Here is a 19,316-nt window from a genome sequence, read left to right as displayed (position 1 = left end):
CTTATATTATTTCGTTGACATCTGACAAGCTATGGTCAATCATGGTTTGTCAGATGTTTTGAGTACATTTAAGTTTATGTATGTTTCCATGTGTGTTTGTGTGTGTTATGTGTGTTTGAATAAAAATGAATTTCAAATGTGGACTAAAAGAATTAACTTTCATCTTTTCTAATCAGATGTTTTTGTGTTAGAAAACTTTCTAGTCAAATGTTTTTATGTTAGAAAAGCTTTTAAACAAATAAACAATCCGTTTTCGCAGACATCTTGCTAAAATAGCTTTGCATAAAAAACAATAATTATTGATTTTGCTTTATAAAATCTAATATAATATATCTACTATGAGGTTTGAGATTTTATTAGTAAATTATATGAAGTTTAGTAAGTTATATATAGATAAAATTTTACGTTGTATAGATTACATAAGATTTATTTGTTAATAACTATTTAAGTGAATAAAACATTTAATCAAATAAACAGACAGGAACTTACATGCAACTGAACACCATGCCAAAAGTTCAAACAGAATACAAACATGTGCATAAGAACTTAGGGACAATTGAACACCATGCCAGAGATTTAAACAGAACACAAACATTCATAAATACATAATGACTTGCAGGTGAACCAGCACCATGTCAGAGGTTAGCTAGGACATAATTAAAATTAAAAAACCCATTCACTAAACTACTCGCTAAGGTTTTGTGAAGCAGTTGTTCGTTGCTTGGAAACAGTTCCACTTTGTCTTTATAAATTATTTTTAAATTTTTAGTTTAACCATAAAAGTTTTCTTTCAAATATTTTGATGCTATTAAACTTTGTAAAATAAAAAATTAAATTATGTTCACTCAAAGTGTTATATGCCACATATATATTAATTTATAATTTTAATATAAATGTTTCATAAGTTCAGTTTGGCTAACTTTTAACACAGGCTGTTTAACATAATTCATCAACATAAATGTCATTTATAATATATGAAATAAAAAGGTTTTTTTTTTAATTTTATATACTGAAATCTATCATCTATTTAAATATTAGATCTAACAATCAAAATAGAAAGAAAATGAAAAACCCACACAACCTAAAGTCATCTTTAAAATTTAATATGCGATAGTGGAAAGACACAACAGCTAGTAACTCAGGATATAAAAGTGAAGTTGAGCTCCACTGAAAAATCTTTTAGGCATATAAAAGAATGTTTAGTTCAAATCACAAAGAATTGTAAGAAAATAAAATCAGGATCAACATTAGCAACTCAAGAATCAAACATCTGAATCGCTTGAATCAGAATTTATATGTTTATCAAGTTTTTTATAGGTGTTTCTATATTATCTTTGTTTAAGATTATAGTTGCCTTATCTTCTTCTATTACAGACCACTTGATTTTTTTTTCAATATTTCAATTTAAATTTCTTTGTTATTTTTGCAAAATGTGTCCCATGAGACTACTTACTCTCAGAAAATCGAAAATGTTTTTGCAACATTTTCGATTTTCTGAGAATCCGCACATCTACAAGTTGTCACTTTATAGTCTTACGTCTTTCTTGTCCTAAAATAAATACGGTAAAATAAAAACGGTATCGTTATGTGCTGTGTCAAAAAGGAATGCTTCCGAAATAATTCTATCTTCAATATTACAAATTTTAAAGCATCATCCTTTTTCTTATACTTCATGGGTCCATGGTTGAGAAAAGTAAAGAACCAAAGCGCTTTGGTGGGCATCATTTCTTTTTTTTGTGGAGGGGGAGTTAAGTTTTTTAGAATATTACGTAAGAGACATGCTTCAGGCATTATTTATTGATCATTCCTAAAGATTACCGCCCAATCTTTAGAGATGATCAATAAATAATGTCTGAATAAATAATGGCTGTGTGGTTGGTAATCAAGGTTTTTCTTTTTGTACTTTTATATTTTTATAAACTTCTGCTTTAGATAAAAAATATTAGATTAAAAAGCAAAATTGTATTACTTGTAAGCAAAGTTACATAAATACGTTAGGTATGTTACTTGTAAGTGGAATTATTTGTGGGTGTATTATTTAATAGTGAAGTCTTTTATTAATTTGTGTGCGTAATTTTTTATCCAGTTTTATTGCTTCACAGAATATTAGATATATACACTTAAAATAATAAATACATGACCTAAACATTTAGAAAAATTCATTTCATTCACATCAGGTTTAACTAGACACATTGGTTATCAGTAACACCACATAAGTAGGAAAAGGGGATGGAGGGGATGACAACATAATCTCCATATTTTATCAAAAGGAGGGTTGCTGCCGCCCCATTCTTCAAATCCCCAATCCACACTGCTTCAGTAACCCTTTCAACTGCTATGATCTTCATACGCTGCTGAGTAATGTTATACTGTATATTTTGAAACAAAACATGTTCAATGGGTGTTTTATGTATATTTAGTTTTAAACTTTTAAAGTATATTCTTGTTAAAAATCACATCGTATCTCAGCTGAGCTCATAGTAATTCAACAACTTAAAAACAGTGATTAGTTATATATAGAGAGATTTCAAGAATAACTGAGCATTCTTTTGGAATGGTTTAAAATCTCGCTCTTGAAGGGATGGGTAAACCTTTTGCAATAAAAATAAATTGTTCATGATATTTTTTTTTATTATTTTGATAACTAGATGTTTGATAAATTTTATTTATTTACAAAATCAAGTTAGCCATTTCTGTGTTTATTGTTTTTTCCAGTAAATTTCCAGCTACTTTAAAGAAAGTTGTTAGATATAGTTGATTTCAACAAAATTATTTGTTGAAATCGGCTGTAAATACTATTTTAAGTTTGGTATATGAATATTTTAATATGTTTTTAGCTCGTCATCTATATTTCGAGCATTTTACGTACCTTTCTTATCTTCAAAATACACAACTTTCATAGACTATAATCTACTTAAAGCAAAACGTAATCGAAGGTTATTCAAAAGACAGAAAGATGAAGAAACTGTAGACTTTTAAAATAATTTTTTTATTGTCAATTGAGTTTAAAAAAGAACTAGAAATTTTTAAATAAACTTTAATTATATAATAAATAGTATTGTTTTCTTTTTTATGGTATGTTCATCTTCAATTTTTTATTTTTGTTGTTCAGCTAGTTGATCTAACTGTTTCCTTTATTTTTATATTCTTTATCGTAACTGCTTTCTGTTTTCTCCTTTTTTATTAATTCCTTAAAACTATTTTTCTCATACTCAAATAGATTATTTTCAGTTCTTTATCAGTCGATAAATTCTGAATTTTTTTTAAAATTTTTAAAATTAAGCATTATGGTTTTAGCTATTTACACTACCAAAATTAGACGATGTACAATTTTAGGACCAGATTATTATCCAAATTATTATTTAAATTACTCGTTGTACATTTAGTTACTTTTATTGCATTGGTCAATCAGAGTTTTAGAGTAGGCAGAAAGATATTGATCCCTGATGTAGTAACGTAACTTTGGATACTCTTGGGGAGAGTTCAGCAGCCCCCAATCCGTATACTTATTCAAATGAAAATTATTAGTAATTCTTACAAAAATCTACAAGTCATTAAAAAGTATCCGCACGCTTGGTTTGGATCAGGTTTTAATTTTGCCCAAAAACTTTTGTCTGCTATCATTCGACTTTCCTGAACCAGAATCTGTTTACGACATTTACGGCTTGCCAGAAACAGATTTCTACCACCGTCATGTTTTTGAAAGAAAAAATCTTGTTGAAAAATGAAATAATGAAGAGTTAATTACATTCTAAAGGGGTCGTCTATAATTTACGCAACGCTACATTTGTTTAAAGAATAGATGTAGGAGTTCATTTGCTCTTTTGCGTGGTGATTTTCATCTAACTTAAACTGCTTCGATTTTTGATTAAGTTAGAGACAGTGAGAAAAAATTTTTGAATTTTTTTGTTTTGTTTATTATTTAGATTTCGCGTTGCGCAATTTATGGACGATTCCAAAGGAAAATTCTCTATTTGTCAACTTTAGTTTTTATTATTTTTTATCTTTATATGTATGACCGTGAAATCGGCTTTACATGACTTTTAGTTAGGTTTTGAAAGTTTCCACTTTACAACATTTGTCATTAAATATTTTTTTATTGGGATCGTTTTTAGATTATATATAAAAATATATTATCTATTATTCAAAACATTTTGCCTATATGCAAAACGCGCCGAGTCGTAAAAATTAAAATCTTAAGTTAATTATATTTCCGCATTCTATTTACTGAAATCTATCATCCATTTAAAATATTAGACTTATTGAACGTTTTTAATCCTGAAAAAAGGCAACAAAAAAAAAATAATAATTTCCGTTGAGGTGCAACTATGAGTAGTTCAGTTTTTTCGTTAAAATGGACAGAAAGTTTTAATTTTGGCAAAATTAAAACCTGCTCCAATCCAAACGTGCGGATACTTTTTATATGACTTGAAGATCTTTGTAAGAATTACATTCAGATATACATAAAAAAACTCAGTGTATTAAAAGGAAGTCGGTAAAATGCGAACCGCGAATCAAATGCGAACTTTTTTGCGAACTATTGGTTGTAAAATGACGTAACTTTTTTTATTTCCCGTTAAATTGTTTATTTTGCTATATATTTAATGGACGTAAAGCAGAAGCAGAAGTTATATTTAAATTAAAAGAAATACAACCTAAATTAAATAAAATATATCAAATTCCATTATTTTTAATTTAAATAAAAAAATTGATGAGCAAACATTTTTTTTAAATATCATAACTGTAGTGGTCATTAAAATACAATGTCTTGTCAATGTCAAATTCGCAAAAAAGTTCGCATTTTACCGGTTTGCTGTTCAGAGTAAGCTTCAGCGTCCCGGAACGTTATTCCCAAAATGAATCGGGAAAAAAATTTTTTAAGTGCGGTAACGTCTTGGTTCAATCGGGACGAGGTTGGTGCCGTAACGGTTGAAACCGCACGTCCCGGTTCATTTCCCGATTGGGAAACCGCACCTACCAAGATCAAACCGCGCCAGTTTTTTTTGTTTAATACCGTGACATAACGTGACGTTCCGTTACGTTACCGCACTTTTCCAAAAATGTTATTTTATAAATTTTAAAAATAAAAATTTTTTAACACAAAATGCGCGTTGGAAGCAGTTGTTATTTAACAAATTATGCTTTAAAACGAATGTAGATAGCGCACCCCTTTACATAGCGCTTTATCTAACTTTGGTTCATATTATAACTAAGGCTGTCAAAGGGTACCCGGTTGCCCGGGTACCCGTTGACAAAAGTTCGCAAAGGTTTTTTTCGTTAAATAAGCTCAACAAACTTCGCAAGGAGTAAAGATTCATATTATAAATTTTTAAGCTGCAAATCTCAAAACAAAAAGCTGATTGTTGCCGTCAAATTCGACAATGTTTTTTGTGTTTTAATATTCGTAGTTGTTCTGCTACAGTCTAAACTTGTTTTTTGTAAATTGCATTTTGAAAACTTTTATTGCCGCAACTTTTTTTTTTTAAGATTGATTTATAAACTGTTGCTGCACTTCCTTCCCCAAATAAATATGAGAAATTCAACGACAGAACAAAAAAATCTAAATCTTGTACAATTTTTTCAAAATTACTGTTTTTAAAATTGAAAAAGCTCATTTTTTCTAAACGATAGAAAACTTTTAACTACTAAAGTAAAATTATGTAATATATGCACCAGATAACTTGCCTTAACTCTATTTTTTTAAAAATGAGTTAAATATTTTCTATGCCATATATTTTCTATATAGAGAGTATTATGAGCTGCACATAGGGGAGATCGGGTTAGTTGGAACGCTTTTTTTTTATTTGTGAACTTGTGCCCGAAATACAAATAGTTTTTGATTTTTTTTCCTGAATACTACTTACTAAAGCCCACAATATTCACTAATAACGATTAAATTATGTAGTTTTTAATATATCTTTGATTAAAGTGCTGAAAAACGTGTTCCAACAAACCCTGCCTTCGGGGCTAGTTTGAACAGATAATGGGGTTAGTTGAAACATAGCATTAAATTATAAAATACATAAAGTTTAATAATAAACTAGCTTTTACATAACACAAATATAAATGTTAGTAGTATTATAAGATAATTAATATTTGTTTCCAAAATATACAAATATAAGATAAACAAATTACACTTCAGCCATCGGCACAACTCAGTTCAGGGTTGCCACTATAATTTAAAAAAATTAAGTAAAGAACGTTTTCCTCTGAATTTAGCGTTTTAAATTCCCTTACTTTTCCAGTTTATCTATGAGATAAATATTTTTCTAATTCAAATAGAACTTTTATATTTGACAAACTAAACGTTTTACTGCAACAGATGCACCTTGAAAATCTATTACTACACGCATCGACAGACCATTCTTTAAAAAAAATTATTGTTCAAAATTTACAAAAAAAAAACGTTTCACTGAGTTTTCCCTGAACTTTATAAAATTTAAAAAAATATATAATTTAATATAATGAGTTTTCTAGGTTTTGCTTGGGATGCTATTTCCTGGTTTTCCAGGTTAAGTGGCAACTCTGTTGTTTATAATATTAGAAAAAAAAATACTTAATATTCAGTTGTTATTTTTTTTGCTGATGTTATATATTTAACTTTTTGCTAATGTTACGTATTTAGATAACTTTTAAAATATTTATGTTTTAAATGAACTACATTTTAACATACCAAGATTTTTATTATTTTATTATTTCAATATTTTAATGATATAACATCATATAATAGAAAGCTGTAGTAGTTCGAAAACTACGAGTGAAATCAATAGTAACTAATTTCACTTAGACAGCATAAACATTGTTTAGTTTTTCTAGCAAAATAAATTAAATTATAAATTACAAATCATATAGCTCTAGATGTTTATCAATCCGAGTTTTGAATAGCTTCAAGCTTTTCCAAAGCTTTTTTAACTATTCGGTATTTTTACTTTTCGGTATTCAGTCGAATATTGCAAACTATTCGGCCGAATACCAAATACTAGATTATAAAGAAAAAATGTGTAAAAACGCATTACATATAACTATTTTTTTTTTTTCAATTAATAGGCGTATTTGATACTTAAAATCTAAGGTGGTAGGTAAGATAAAAATATTTTCATTGTTTGATGATAACAAATGATTGCAAATTCCTCATAAATTATACATACTTTTAAAAACGGCCCTTCACATTGTACACTGCCACTGGCAAATAATAAGAAAATTTTAGCAAGATTAGTATAACCTTTCGAGTTAGTATAACCTTTCGCGCTTGCTGACTAAAACTTGTAATGGTTTGTTGTCGAATTTAAGCGAACAGTTTTATGTAAAACTATTTTTATTAGCAATCGGACTTTTCTTTTCCACATCTTTATACGTGTGCATACTTTTTGTAGAGATTGGTTTGATCGTTTTTATTAATATAACTTTTTCTTATTAGGTGGAGATAATCATCACCGGTGCTATTAGGCATTGGTGGTGGTTCATCGGCAGCGGTGGCGCATGGCAAATCGTGGACGTCGGCGAAATTAGCTTTGCGAGGTCCCTTTATTTAAAAAAAAAAAAAAAAAACTAATAAAAAAAACCTTGATTTTGCCGAATCTCCGGGCTTGAATTTTTATTGAGCAATATATTTTATTGAAAGTTATAAACCCAAGTCAGAGCTGTTATTGTTAATTATTGTTAACATATTTATTTTACACTTAATTTTGATATAGGTATTCATACTTATTTGATCTTAATATATAAATATTAGGTTTCATTATAAGTTTAAAAATTTAAACTGAAAAATTTAAGAGGAGCATATAAGTTTTATTGTTAATTATGATATGAATTAATAACAATAATTACACGAACAAACACAAATTAAAAAAGACGAACTCTTCGGCTTTTGGCCTCGCTGAATCTTTTATCTAGTAAGAAGAAAATAATAGTAAGAAGGACCAAGACTCTGTCTCTGGAGCAGAAAAAAGTGGTTTCTTAAGAAATTTAATCATACTGGAACTCATAGCTTGGTTTTATTTCTCTGTTTCATTCTTTCTTTTTCTTTTTGATGCACCAGATTCCCATGTTCTTCCTATATCTCTGTCTCTAGTTTGTTTTCCAGACATGATTTTAGACTTATGTTTGGACTAATGAAAAAAATTTTAGTTAGGTACTTGCATGAATTTTCAGTTTTGATTTAATTATTTTTTTATGGTATTAATTTTAGGTCAAGATAGTAATAAAAGAAGCAGAACATTTATAACTAACTTTTTAAATATACGTGTAATTAATTAAATAAAGAGTTAAATTTTACTTATAACAGTTTGTAAAATTCACTTCGTTATTGTTTTTATAACAGATTGTGGTTATAAGCAATAGCTGTACTAAATGCTAAAATAATTGCACTATAGTTAATATTTAAATTATAACCTAATAAACTGAGTTAGTTAGGTTATAATAAAAAAAACTTAAATTTGAATTCGAATTCATTTTCATTTCTCAGATTTTATAATTGTTTTACTAATAATTTGACGCGTATCACGTGCTGTAATCGAATAAAAATGGAATAAATGAGACAATCGTATTTTTTATAGATCTAGAATCGAATATTGACATTCCTTGTTAAATATATAGTTAACGATAAGTTACGCCTCAGAGCCGGTAAACAATAATAAACAATATTTAAAAATGTTTTTATGTTATCGGAAACAGTTAAAATAAGATTGATACTTAGAAAATGATATTTATTTAAAGTTGAAGTAATATAATACCGATAATAAAACCGACAATTAAATATATTTTCGTCCAGCAAAGCAAAATAAGATATGTAAAAATATCATCCATTATAATTAAGATAAAATAATAATTTTTTTAGTATGTCTTTGCGGGACCCCTTCAAGCGCGAGACCGTCGGTAGTCACCGACTCCTAACGTAGGCACTGTTCATCGGTATCAAGCTTTCACTGAGAAGCATTAACTTTTTACTGACTTAATCATTCTCAGAGCTTTAAAATTTTGTTGTTGTTTTGTTTGCTGTATTTTAACTAACCCTTGAAATTTGTTTTGAAATGTGCATCAATAAAAAAGGCTATCGTATAATTGACATTCCCATTAAACTTAGGCCATATGTTAAACCCATTAAAATTCAGTTTGTAGTGAAGATATCATTTTAAATAAGTTTAGGGCTCTTTGTGCTATATCTATTAATAGCAACTTCTTAAATTACCTCAGAAGTGCAAAATATACCTGACCTGGTTATTTTTCTAATATTTTTGAATGGTTTGAAATGTATGATTTTATACATAGCTATAATAAAACATTATGTAACAGTCAACAAGTAATGCGTGCAGTGACAAGGCTTAGTCACAAATAAAACAATAACACCCACGACTTATTTAACGTATCCGCCTCAATAAACCAGGTCGAAATATTTTTTGAAACAACAAAATTAACTAAGTATCACCGAATATTCGGTGCTTCGGCTGAGCGCTGTTCGTGATTTTGCTGAAATCTCAAGTTTGTACATTTAAATAAAGTTGCCTCTTTTACGTCTTTTTTCAATATTACTTACATTGAACCAGTGCATTCTAAAACAATTTAATTAAGGTAGGGGAGACCGGGGTTAATTAAGGTACCCCAAGCACAAAACTTTATACAAAGCTCATTAAAAGAAAGCTCACATACAGCTTAGAATTTATCAAACAAATTTATATTTTATATTAAAAGACGACAGATAATAATATAAAAATCGCAAAACGTTTTCAAGTGTAATTCTCTAAAATCTTAAGAAAAAATTTAATGACCACAATTTATTTTAATGACCACAATTTATTTAAACGACCACAATTTATTTTGTTTACCACAATTTATTTTAACGACTACAATTTATTTTAATGACCACAATTTATTTTATTCAACAACAAAATTGTGTATTTTAGTTCATCAAAATATTATAACTTATTAGTACTAATAAACTGTTCGTAAGTTGAAACATATCAACTCCGCGCCCCATCTAACCCCGGTCCTACTAGACATTTTTTTAAAATAAGAAACTAGTACTTGACACCCCAAAATCTTAAGAAACAATTAACTACCTTTTATTAAGAAACTTATTATATTTAGAATTCACGGATAAGTTTCTATTTTTTCACCAATATATGCATCTAAATGAGATCTTAAACAACAGCAACTCCGAGCAAATATGGTGTGAAAGTAAAATCGGTAACGAAATTGTTCTATTGGTTGTGTTTATAGACCACTTTTATCGCATATAAATGATATAAATAAAACAATTATATTGGCTAAGCAAGCTGTTGATAGAAAAGCGTATAGTTGTATGTTACTAGCAGGTGATTTCAACTTTCCGGATATCAAATGGCACGATAATGACAGGATCCAAATTCTAAGTGGTCAAAATAGTGACCAAGTGTTTTTTTGCGGCAAGTGTTTTTCTTGTTACTTTGGCTAATCATAATCTAGAACAATTAGTTGATTTCTCGACATTCGAAGCATCTAATGGTAAAGCAAAAATCATTTTGGATTTTATTATTACAGACTCTTCAACTAGATTAATTAACTTATCTAGCTCTCAACCGTTAGGTAATTCGTCACAAGGTCATCGCATATTGAGTTGGGATTATATCGTCCTTTCTAAAAATGAGACTACTTTCTCAAACAAAAAATATGACTTTAATAAAGGTGACTATATAAATTTCGGTAAAAAGATTATGGAAACTAACTGGAAGCAATTATTTGAAAAAAAAAACACTAATGAGTGCTATGAACTTTTCTGCAATAAATATGATAAACTCAGCATGCAAATTGTTCCGTTAAAAAAGTCCATATCACTCGTAATGCGTTGTAGATGAATAAGGAGGTACTAACTATGATGAAGCAAAAAAAAAAAAAAACAACTGGGAAATTACTTATCTGCGATTATTTGGATATCAGTGACACTGATTCGTGAATATAGGAAACTAAGAAGCCAAGTGCAGAAAGCATGTAAACGTCGTGTTCGAGTATTTGAAGCACAACTAGCATCAGACAAAGGTAATCTTAAAAGGGTGTACGCTTATGCTAAGGCGCAACAGAATGTTCATGTATCTATTAGTGCTATATCTGATGCAAAAGGTGAAACGTTAACAGAGGGAATACACGTCACAAAGAGACTTAACGAGCACTTCAAATCAGTTTTTGTTGATGATAGTAAAAGTAGTCAGTTACCTATTTTTTAGATAAGGCAATATCAAGAGGACTTGGGCAATATAACTATTAATTTTAAAGCGACGCTAGCTTATTTGAAAGGTTTGAACCCAAATAAATCTATTTATTGATGCCGCTAATTACAGGCCAGTGTCTACCACATCAGTTCCATGTAAAGTAATGGAAAAGATTATCAGGGAACAGATAACTAAATATCTTGAAAAAACGAGCTGCATCTCACATAATCAACATGGATTTATGTCCAAAAAGGATGCATGTCTAACTTATTGGAGAGTGTCGACTACATCACAAAAGCGTTAAGTAAAAGAAATTTTGTCGATATTGCATTTTTGGACTTCGCGAAAGCGTTTGATAAAGTTTCTCACCGTAGATTACTTCATATGGGATTAATGGCAATGTTCTAAAATGGATTGAGTCATTTGAGTCGAATGAACCGATGTTCTAAGCGGAGTTCCTCAACGGTCTGTACTTGGTTCAACATTATTTATTATTTATATAAACGAATTAATGGATAAGTTAAAATCAGTTCATAAAATCTATGCTGACGACACTAAACTGTTACAAGAAATAAGACCTGAGTTTCACAATGTTGATTGCCTGATCCTCCAAAACGATTTAAACATTGTCACAGAATGGTTAAAGGAATGGCTACTGGAGTTAAATGTTTCAAAATGTAAAGTTATGCACCTTGGTTATGGAAATAGTAATCATGAATATGTAATGAATGATGGAAATTCATTACTTACTCTTGAAGCAACGGATATTGAGAGAGACCTGGGTATCTTTATATCTAGTGTTTAATCTCGAGAATACTTTCTCGAGAATTTCTCGGAAAAAAGTCATTATTTTTAATTCTCAATTCTCAAGAAATTGAATAAAAATTCTCGAGAAAAAAATTAAAATTTTTATTTGCTTTGATGATTAAGCTAGTTCAAATTATAGTTTTATGTTCTTTGCAATTGCGTAAACCAAATGCTGCCCAAGGTTTTCTTTTTCTTTCTGTTTTTTTTCTTACTTTAAATACTAATACTATGATGGCGAGAGTTTTCAAGTAATAATTTGTTGCAATATTTTATATAAGAAAAAAACGATTAAATTTTTTAAGAAATTTATGATTTGTCTGATTCTTACAAACGATCTTACTAAATGTTTTCTATAATTTATTTTATTTATTTATTCTAGTTTTTATAAAAAAAAAGAGCAACAACGACAAGGGTAAGACTTACAATGATGTTAAGTAATATTTAAAATAAACAACGATGAGGCACATTGCAATTTATGTACAAGAAAATTATTATGCAAAGGTTCAGCAACGATTGGTATGCGGAAACATCTTGAAAATGTCCACAAATACACTCGCGTATTAGAAAGTTCTACGTCTCATCAAAATAAACGGAATAAAGTTGAAAATCTAACTAATCAAACTCTTTTAAAATTTGTAAAACGACCAACCCTGGCTGAATTGATTTCTATATTGGCTGCTGAGGACGGTATATCGTTCAATAAAATTACTAAAAGCGAATTTATACGGCTGAGGTGAGAAAATTAATGGTGGAATTTTACAATAGCAAGAAAGAAGAGATAGTACAGATTATAAAGAAACTAAAGGACGAAGAAAGAAAGTTCAGCGTATCTATTGACGAATGGACAAGCGTTAAAAATCGTAGATTCATGGGTGTTCATTTATACAGAAATAATGAAAATAATTCATTTAACCTTGGTTTGATTTTTATCGAAGGAAGTGGTACATCAGAAATAACTTTGGAAATACTGTTGCAAAAATTAGAAGAGTTTGGTCTATCTTTACAAGAAGATATTGTGGCTGTTATGAGCGATGGTGCTGCGGTTATGAAGACATTTGGTAGATTATCGCCTGCCTTGCAGCAATTATGCTACAATCATGCCATACATCTAGCAGTTTTGAAAATATTTTACGCTGAACTAAAAAATGAATTAAATAAATCCGCAGACGAGCATGAGACTGTAGATAGCGACGATGATGAAGAGGACTTTAATTTGGAAATTGACGTGTTACGTAGCAAAAACTTTCAACTTAAATCCCAAATTAAAGATGCAATTGTAGGAATACGAAAAATTGTAAAACTCTTTAAAAATTATTCAGTGAAAAATGGTGTTCTACAAAAATATGTAAAAGACCAAGTACAAAAAGAATTGGCTTTGCTACTAGACTGTAAAACACGCTGGAATACTAATGAAATAATGGTGAAACGGTTCTTAAAAATCAAAAAGTGTGTGCAAATGGCATTAAGTGAATTAAATGTAAACCACTCGCGGAAAAATAATTACATACAAATGGTTGAAATTCTATTAGCTGTATTAGAACCAACACGAATAACTGTAGAAGCTTTAAGTCGAGCAGATGCAACATTATTAACGGCCGAAAGAGCCTTAAAATTTTTATTTCATAATTTAGAGAAAGAATGTAGAAAGAACAAAATAAGTAGAGAATTCCTAAACAATATCAAAGAAGAAATAAGAAAAAGGAGAAATGATAATGTTGTATCTTTACACAAATTTTTACATAACCCTACAAATGATGAAAACTATGCTTCTTCTTTTTTAATATCTTCGTCAAAAAATGATATTTATAAAATTGCTAGACAAATATTCGATAGATTGTATGGGTCATCTGATTCCGAAGAGGATCTAATTGAAGAAACGTCCACTAGCAGCAATGTCAACACTGAGCTATCACTTGAAAAAAAACTAAATTTAGCTATAACAAATACAACAAAAGAAATTATGCCGTACCAACGTTACGATAATGATAACCAGAATCTTTATCAGACACTCAAAAAAGATTACATCATATTCAAACAACTGAAATAAGGTCGCAAAATTTGGAAAATCTAAAAGATACATTATCTACAATAAAACCAACTTTAACACAAAACGAACATAATTTCTCGACTGCTAATGCACGGTCGTTTCCAAGCGCTATGTTTATGCACGTATGCGTTAAATATTTCAAAAAACTTTGAACTATTAAAACGGCTGCGGATCTTAACTACATAGTGTATTTTGTATAACAACCGTTAATTTGTTAATATTTTCTTTTATATTTAATTTTGTATCCTTATTTTTGACGTATATCAGTATAATAATAAATCTTATTTCGTACTAACATTATAAAAATAGGATTAAAATGGTCTTAGCGAGCTTAAACTTCATTTATAGTTTACTCAATTTTAGTGCAAAACACAGATTTGTTTATTTATTCAATTTTAATTTTCTAAAAATCTGACTGTAGGAATTCAATATATTTTTATTAAACTTCAGATAAAGATGTTCTCTATTACTAATATATTTTTGGTAGATGCTTTAGGATTTTTTCGATATAAAAGTATGCCTTTACTGTTGAGACTATGTACATAGTCTCAACAGTAAAGGCATACTTTTATATCAAAAAAATCCTGAAGCATTAAGCATTAAATAATAAATTTAACATAATTAAGAAACGATAAAAGTAATAATAGCTATATATATATATATATATATATATATATATATATATATATATATATATATATATATATATATATATATATATATATATATATATATATATGTAGTTATATATATATAGTTATATATATATAGTTATATATATATAGTTATATATATATATATATAGTTATATATTTATATAGTTATATATAAAGTTGTCAAGTCAAATTTTAATGCTAAAATGTTGTTAGAACAAAATCAGGAATTTACAAATAAAAAAAGTTGAAGCAACGACCAGAAAAAAATCATACACACAGTAAAGATTTATCTGAAGTTTAAGAAAAAAAATACTGAATTCCTACAGAAACAAGTTTAGAAAATTAAGGTCAAATAAATAAACAAATGATCTTTTTACAGCAAAAACAACTTGTACAAAAATACACATTTAAGGTTATTACAAATTTTATTTTCTCTATTTCATTTAATTTATAGAACAATTAGGATGTTTATTAATTGAATTAAATTAAAAGCATGAAAAAACGAATCGTTTACAAAAATAAAATAGAAAACAACAGTTACCATCTAAAATTATATCGTAACTAAGAACCGCGGCCATTTTAAAAGCATCTAAAAACGTTTAATGTTAATTGACGCATGCGTGCCTAAACATAGCGCTTTTTCCTAATATCTAAACAACCGCGAATGATATATTAACAAAAAAAAGAAATAGATTATCAAACACATCGTTAAATGCGTTATGTTTTTTAAAATATTATTTCAAAAACAATAAAAAAAAAATTATTACTTATGTGCTTATAATTTGTCTAATTGCTGTTTTCGTTTCACATTTTTGTATCAGTATTTTTTTCAATTATAAATTAACTAATAAATAAAAATTAAAAACTTGTTACACTTGTATATTTTAGAGCATATCTTTTTTTCGTCATATTTTTATATCATATTTTTCATATAATAATTGACTTTTATATTTGTTACTCTGCTGTTTTTTTAATCCAATGTTTGTTTATATACATTTTATGAACATTAATTATATTAAAATTTTAAAAAAATGACGATTTTGACATTTCTCAAAATTTCTCGACAATTCTGGAAAAGCTCATTCTCAATTTCTCACTTCTTGAGAATTAAAAAACATCGAGAAATCATAAACACTATTTATATCTAATGATCTAAAATTGAATCAACACATACAGGTTGCAACACGTAAAACGAATATGATACTTGGCCTATTAAAAAAAAAAAAAATTTAGATCGAGAGATATGAAGCTTTGGAGTAAATTATACTCTACTATGTTAGACCGCATCTGAAATTCGCTGTTCCGGTATGGTGTCCTTACTTAAAACGTGACATCAAAAAAATTGAAAAAATTCAGCACAAAGCAACAAAAGTACCTAATGATTTAATAGGATTACTTTATGCCGAAAGGTGTCGGCGGCTCAATTTATTACTTAGGAAACTCGCAGGAGACGTGGCGACTTAATCCAACAGTTTAAGCTAAAAAACGGTTTTGAATTCAAAATCGGCATCAATTGGCATAATCCACCATAAATATAATCCACCATAAGCCACCATAAATCAATTGGCATAATCCACCAAATTCGCAGATCACCTTCCAACGTCCTAATGCGCGAATTCACATATAATAATACTCGTCACAATTTTTTTACAAATCGTATTGTCAATGATTGGAATAAATTGCCGTCAGCATGCAAAAAGGTTCCGTCAGTTAACGCATTTAAGAATAGAATCGACAAGTATATTTTTTCTACAGCTACAAACAGTACATCTTTTACTCAAGATGAGCTGCACGTTTATTAATTAATTTTTGCATAATTAGTTGGTTTTTATTTGTTTGTTTATTATTTATTTGTCATGTTATCTAAGAGGATTTAAATATATTATTATTACTATTACTATATCATCGTATCGTAAATTTGAAACGATACATCTTTAACGGAGAAAAACTGATATTTTTGCACGCATAATCAAATAGAATTTCATTTTTCATTTCACGCACGTTTGAATGAGTGTTTAATTAGCACGCACAAACGAATAGAATTCCATTTCGCTACTGTATTTTATTTACTCTTTTTATTTGATTATCTTAAAGAAACTTTTAATACTAGATTGGGGATATTAGGATGAGTTTTGTTTGATAAATTCGCACATGCGTACGAATAAACTTATCCTAATAAATATCACATTGAAATATTTATATATATATATATATATATATATATATATATATATATATATATATATATATATATATATATATATATATATATATAAAGGGGAACCTGTTGTACCTTTGACCACTTTTTGCTTTAATGCGTTTTTTGCGTAGTCTATTAAGTAAATTTAAACCATTCAAACTATATAATATTCTCTCATATTTTGCCCAAAAATTATACTTAGGACTTTTTTTTCATTCGACCAAGAAGTACCTTTTTCCCGCGTTTTAAAAAAAGAAGTAATTTGGTCAAAGGTACAACACGTACGTTGTACCTTTGACCGATGCGCGTTGTTCCTTTGACCAAAATGTTATTATTAAAAAATCATGCAATGTTTGAACTTCTTTAATATTTTAGCTTGTTATATATTATATAGCAACTTCTGGTCTACCTTATATCAATAAAAAAAACAAATCTAACTATTTTGTAATCAATCCTAGTTGTCTAAAAAAAAATTAGAAAAATCAATCCTTACAATCTTGCAAAGACTTGTGTATCGAAGTTACGATACTCAGTCAGTTACTAATAGTATTACTAATTTTTTTAAAATAAAATCAGTTATTATAACTATTTAGATAAAGTCAAATATTTTCTTTAGTTAGATACTACTTGCATGAAATAATTAGGGTTTAGGTCCAAAACTTTAAATGCAACTTATTTGTATAAAACATGTTTTCTAATATATACAGTTAAATTTTTTTATTTTAGATGAGAAAAGAGCAAAAATATAATTCTATAACTTATATTAGCTGGCGGTCTATATTCATTTACATATAATAAAAATGCTTTTTATAGGAAGTATTTTAATGATGACAACAAAAAATACAATAATAAAAGAGTATAATATAATAATTATTACAAATAGTCAGATCAACATCACACATAAGATACTAACGTTTAGATGAACTGTGACCAATAATTGGTGGTGGAAGTTTCATAAAAATATCCTCATCATAAAGATTGTCATCTTCTCTTATAAATTTGTTACAAAAGTCTCCTGATTTCTTAAAGTACATAATTTTAAAAACTATACCAACAACTTCTATAACTGAAAATCTGCTACATAAAGTCTAGAGCATTTCTTTCGGCCAACTTGACAATAAAAAAAATTTCCAGAAACAATTTCACTTTCATTACCAAGTATATACACTATTGGCCTATCAGTAATATTTGCAGCTAAAAAGTCAATATCAGTAAAAAATTTTTCATTAAATAGAAAAAATCCAGTGCATTTAAAACTGATTACAATATTATTTGGTACAAAAGCATGAGGATAAGCTTGACCAACAAGGTAAGATATAACATAAATTGTAACTGGTTTAACTACATTGCCTGGTGATATCATCCTGTTATTCATAGTTTTAATGTCATTAAAACTATGCCTGATTTTTTTGCTAACTCAATAACAGAAATGTTTACACGACTCTCATGATTATCCATTAATAAAAGAACAGGTTTTTCAATTGATGGTTGCACACTACTAATATAATGTTCAAGAAATTGCACAAATATGACTTCATTTGACTATCCAGATTTATTAGCTGCTCCTACACTTCCAGTAGGACAATTATTTAACATGTAGTCTTTGAATTTAGCACGTGAAAATACCAATAATGGTGGGATGCTATTTCCAGTAGCATTAATGGCTGCAATCATTGTTACATTATTGCCTCTTTCAGCACTAGTCATGCTCCCTACTTGTTTTTTACCTTTTGGAGCTAGAACTTTTGATGGTACGTGGTATGTGGTAGTTCCAGTTTCATCACAGTTTCAAATATTTGATGGGTCAAAATGATAACGCTGTAAAACATTTTTGTAATCTACCAAGATCTACCAAGACTTTTAGGTTGTGGTTTACGTAGAGATAGCTTGTCATTATATCTTTTGAAAAAATCTTGCAGCCATTGTTCACCTGCACATTTATTTTTCATCCATGAAGTTTCAATATTTTTATGATTTGCTAAAGCATATTCATATGCAAAGGACCTTATCTGCTTTAATGTAAGTCCACAATGCATATTTCCAGTATCTGTCAAGTAGTTCGCCAAAATTAATTCTTCTGTTGAGAATATTTTTTTGGTTTGGTATATGAATATAAGTATTCGCAACTACCAGATTTTTTAAACTGCTTCAACTGATATATCAAAGTTGATTTTTTAATGTTGCAATGTCTTGCAGCTTCACTTAAACTCATTTTTTGTTGAAGCACAAAATTCACTGCATTAAGCATATCCGTTTCGAAAATCTTTTTGAGAAAAACACCAACCTTGCTCCTTAGCATTTTAAAACTAAAATATATTAACAGAATTAATTAACTATTTTTATACATTTAATTCCCTATAGCTGTGCAGAAAATAGGTAATAAAATGAACTTGACAATAATATTGCTTCAGCTGTCCAACAAACTA

General features: G+C 28.4%; 1 protein-coding gene across 1 annotated transcript in view; it reads left to right on the top strand.

Moving 5' to 3' along the window:
• The window catches only part of LOC100204971 (alpha-1,2-mannosyltransferase ALG9), a 28,655-nt gene extending 25,602 nt beyond the window's left edge, over positions 1-3,053 (top strand). The window contains exon 18 of the mRNA XM_065788856.1: positions 2,838-3,053. Within this exon, the coding sequence (XP_065644928.1) occupies positions 2,838-2,979 (142 nt within the window). The 3' untranslated portion in view covers positions 2,980-3,053. The remainder of the gene's footprint in view (positions 1-2,837) is intronic.
• Positions 3,054-19,316: the final 16,263 nt, after the last annotated feature.

The sequence above is a fragment of the Hydra vulgaris genome, chromosome 01 (assembly GCF_038396675.1).
Source record: "Hydra vulgaris chromosome 01, alternate assembly HydraT2T_AEP".
Lineage (NCBI taxonomy): Eukaryota > Metazoa > Cnidaria > Hydrozoa > Anthoathecata > Hydridae > Hydra > Hydra vulgaris.
Note: the sequence above shows the minus strand (reverse complement) of the source record. Positions and strands in the feature narration are given on the sequence as shown.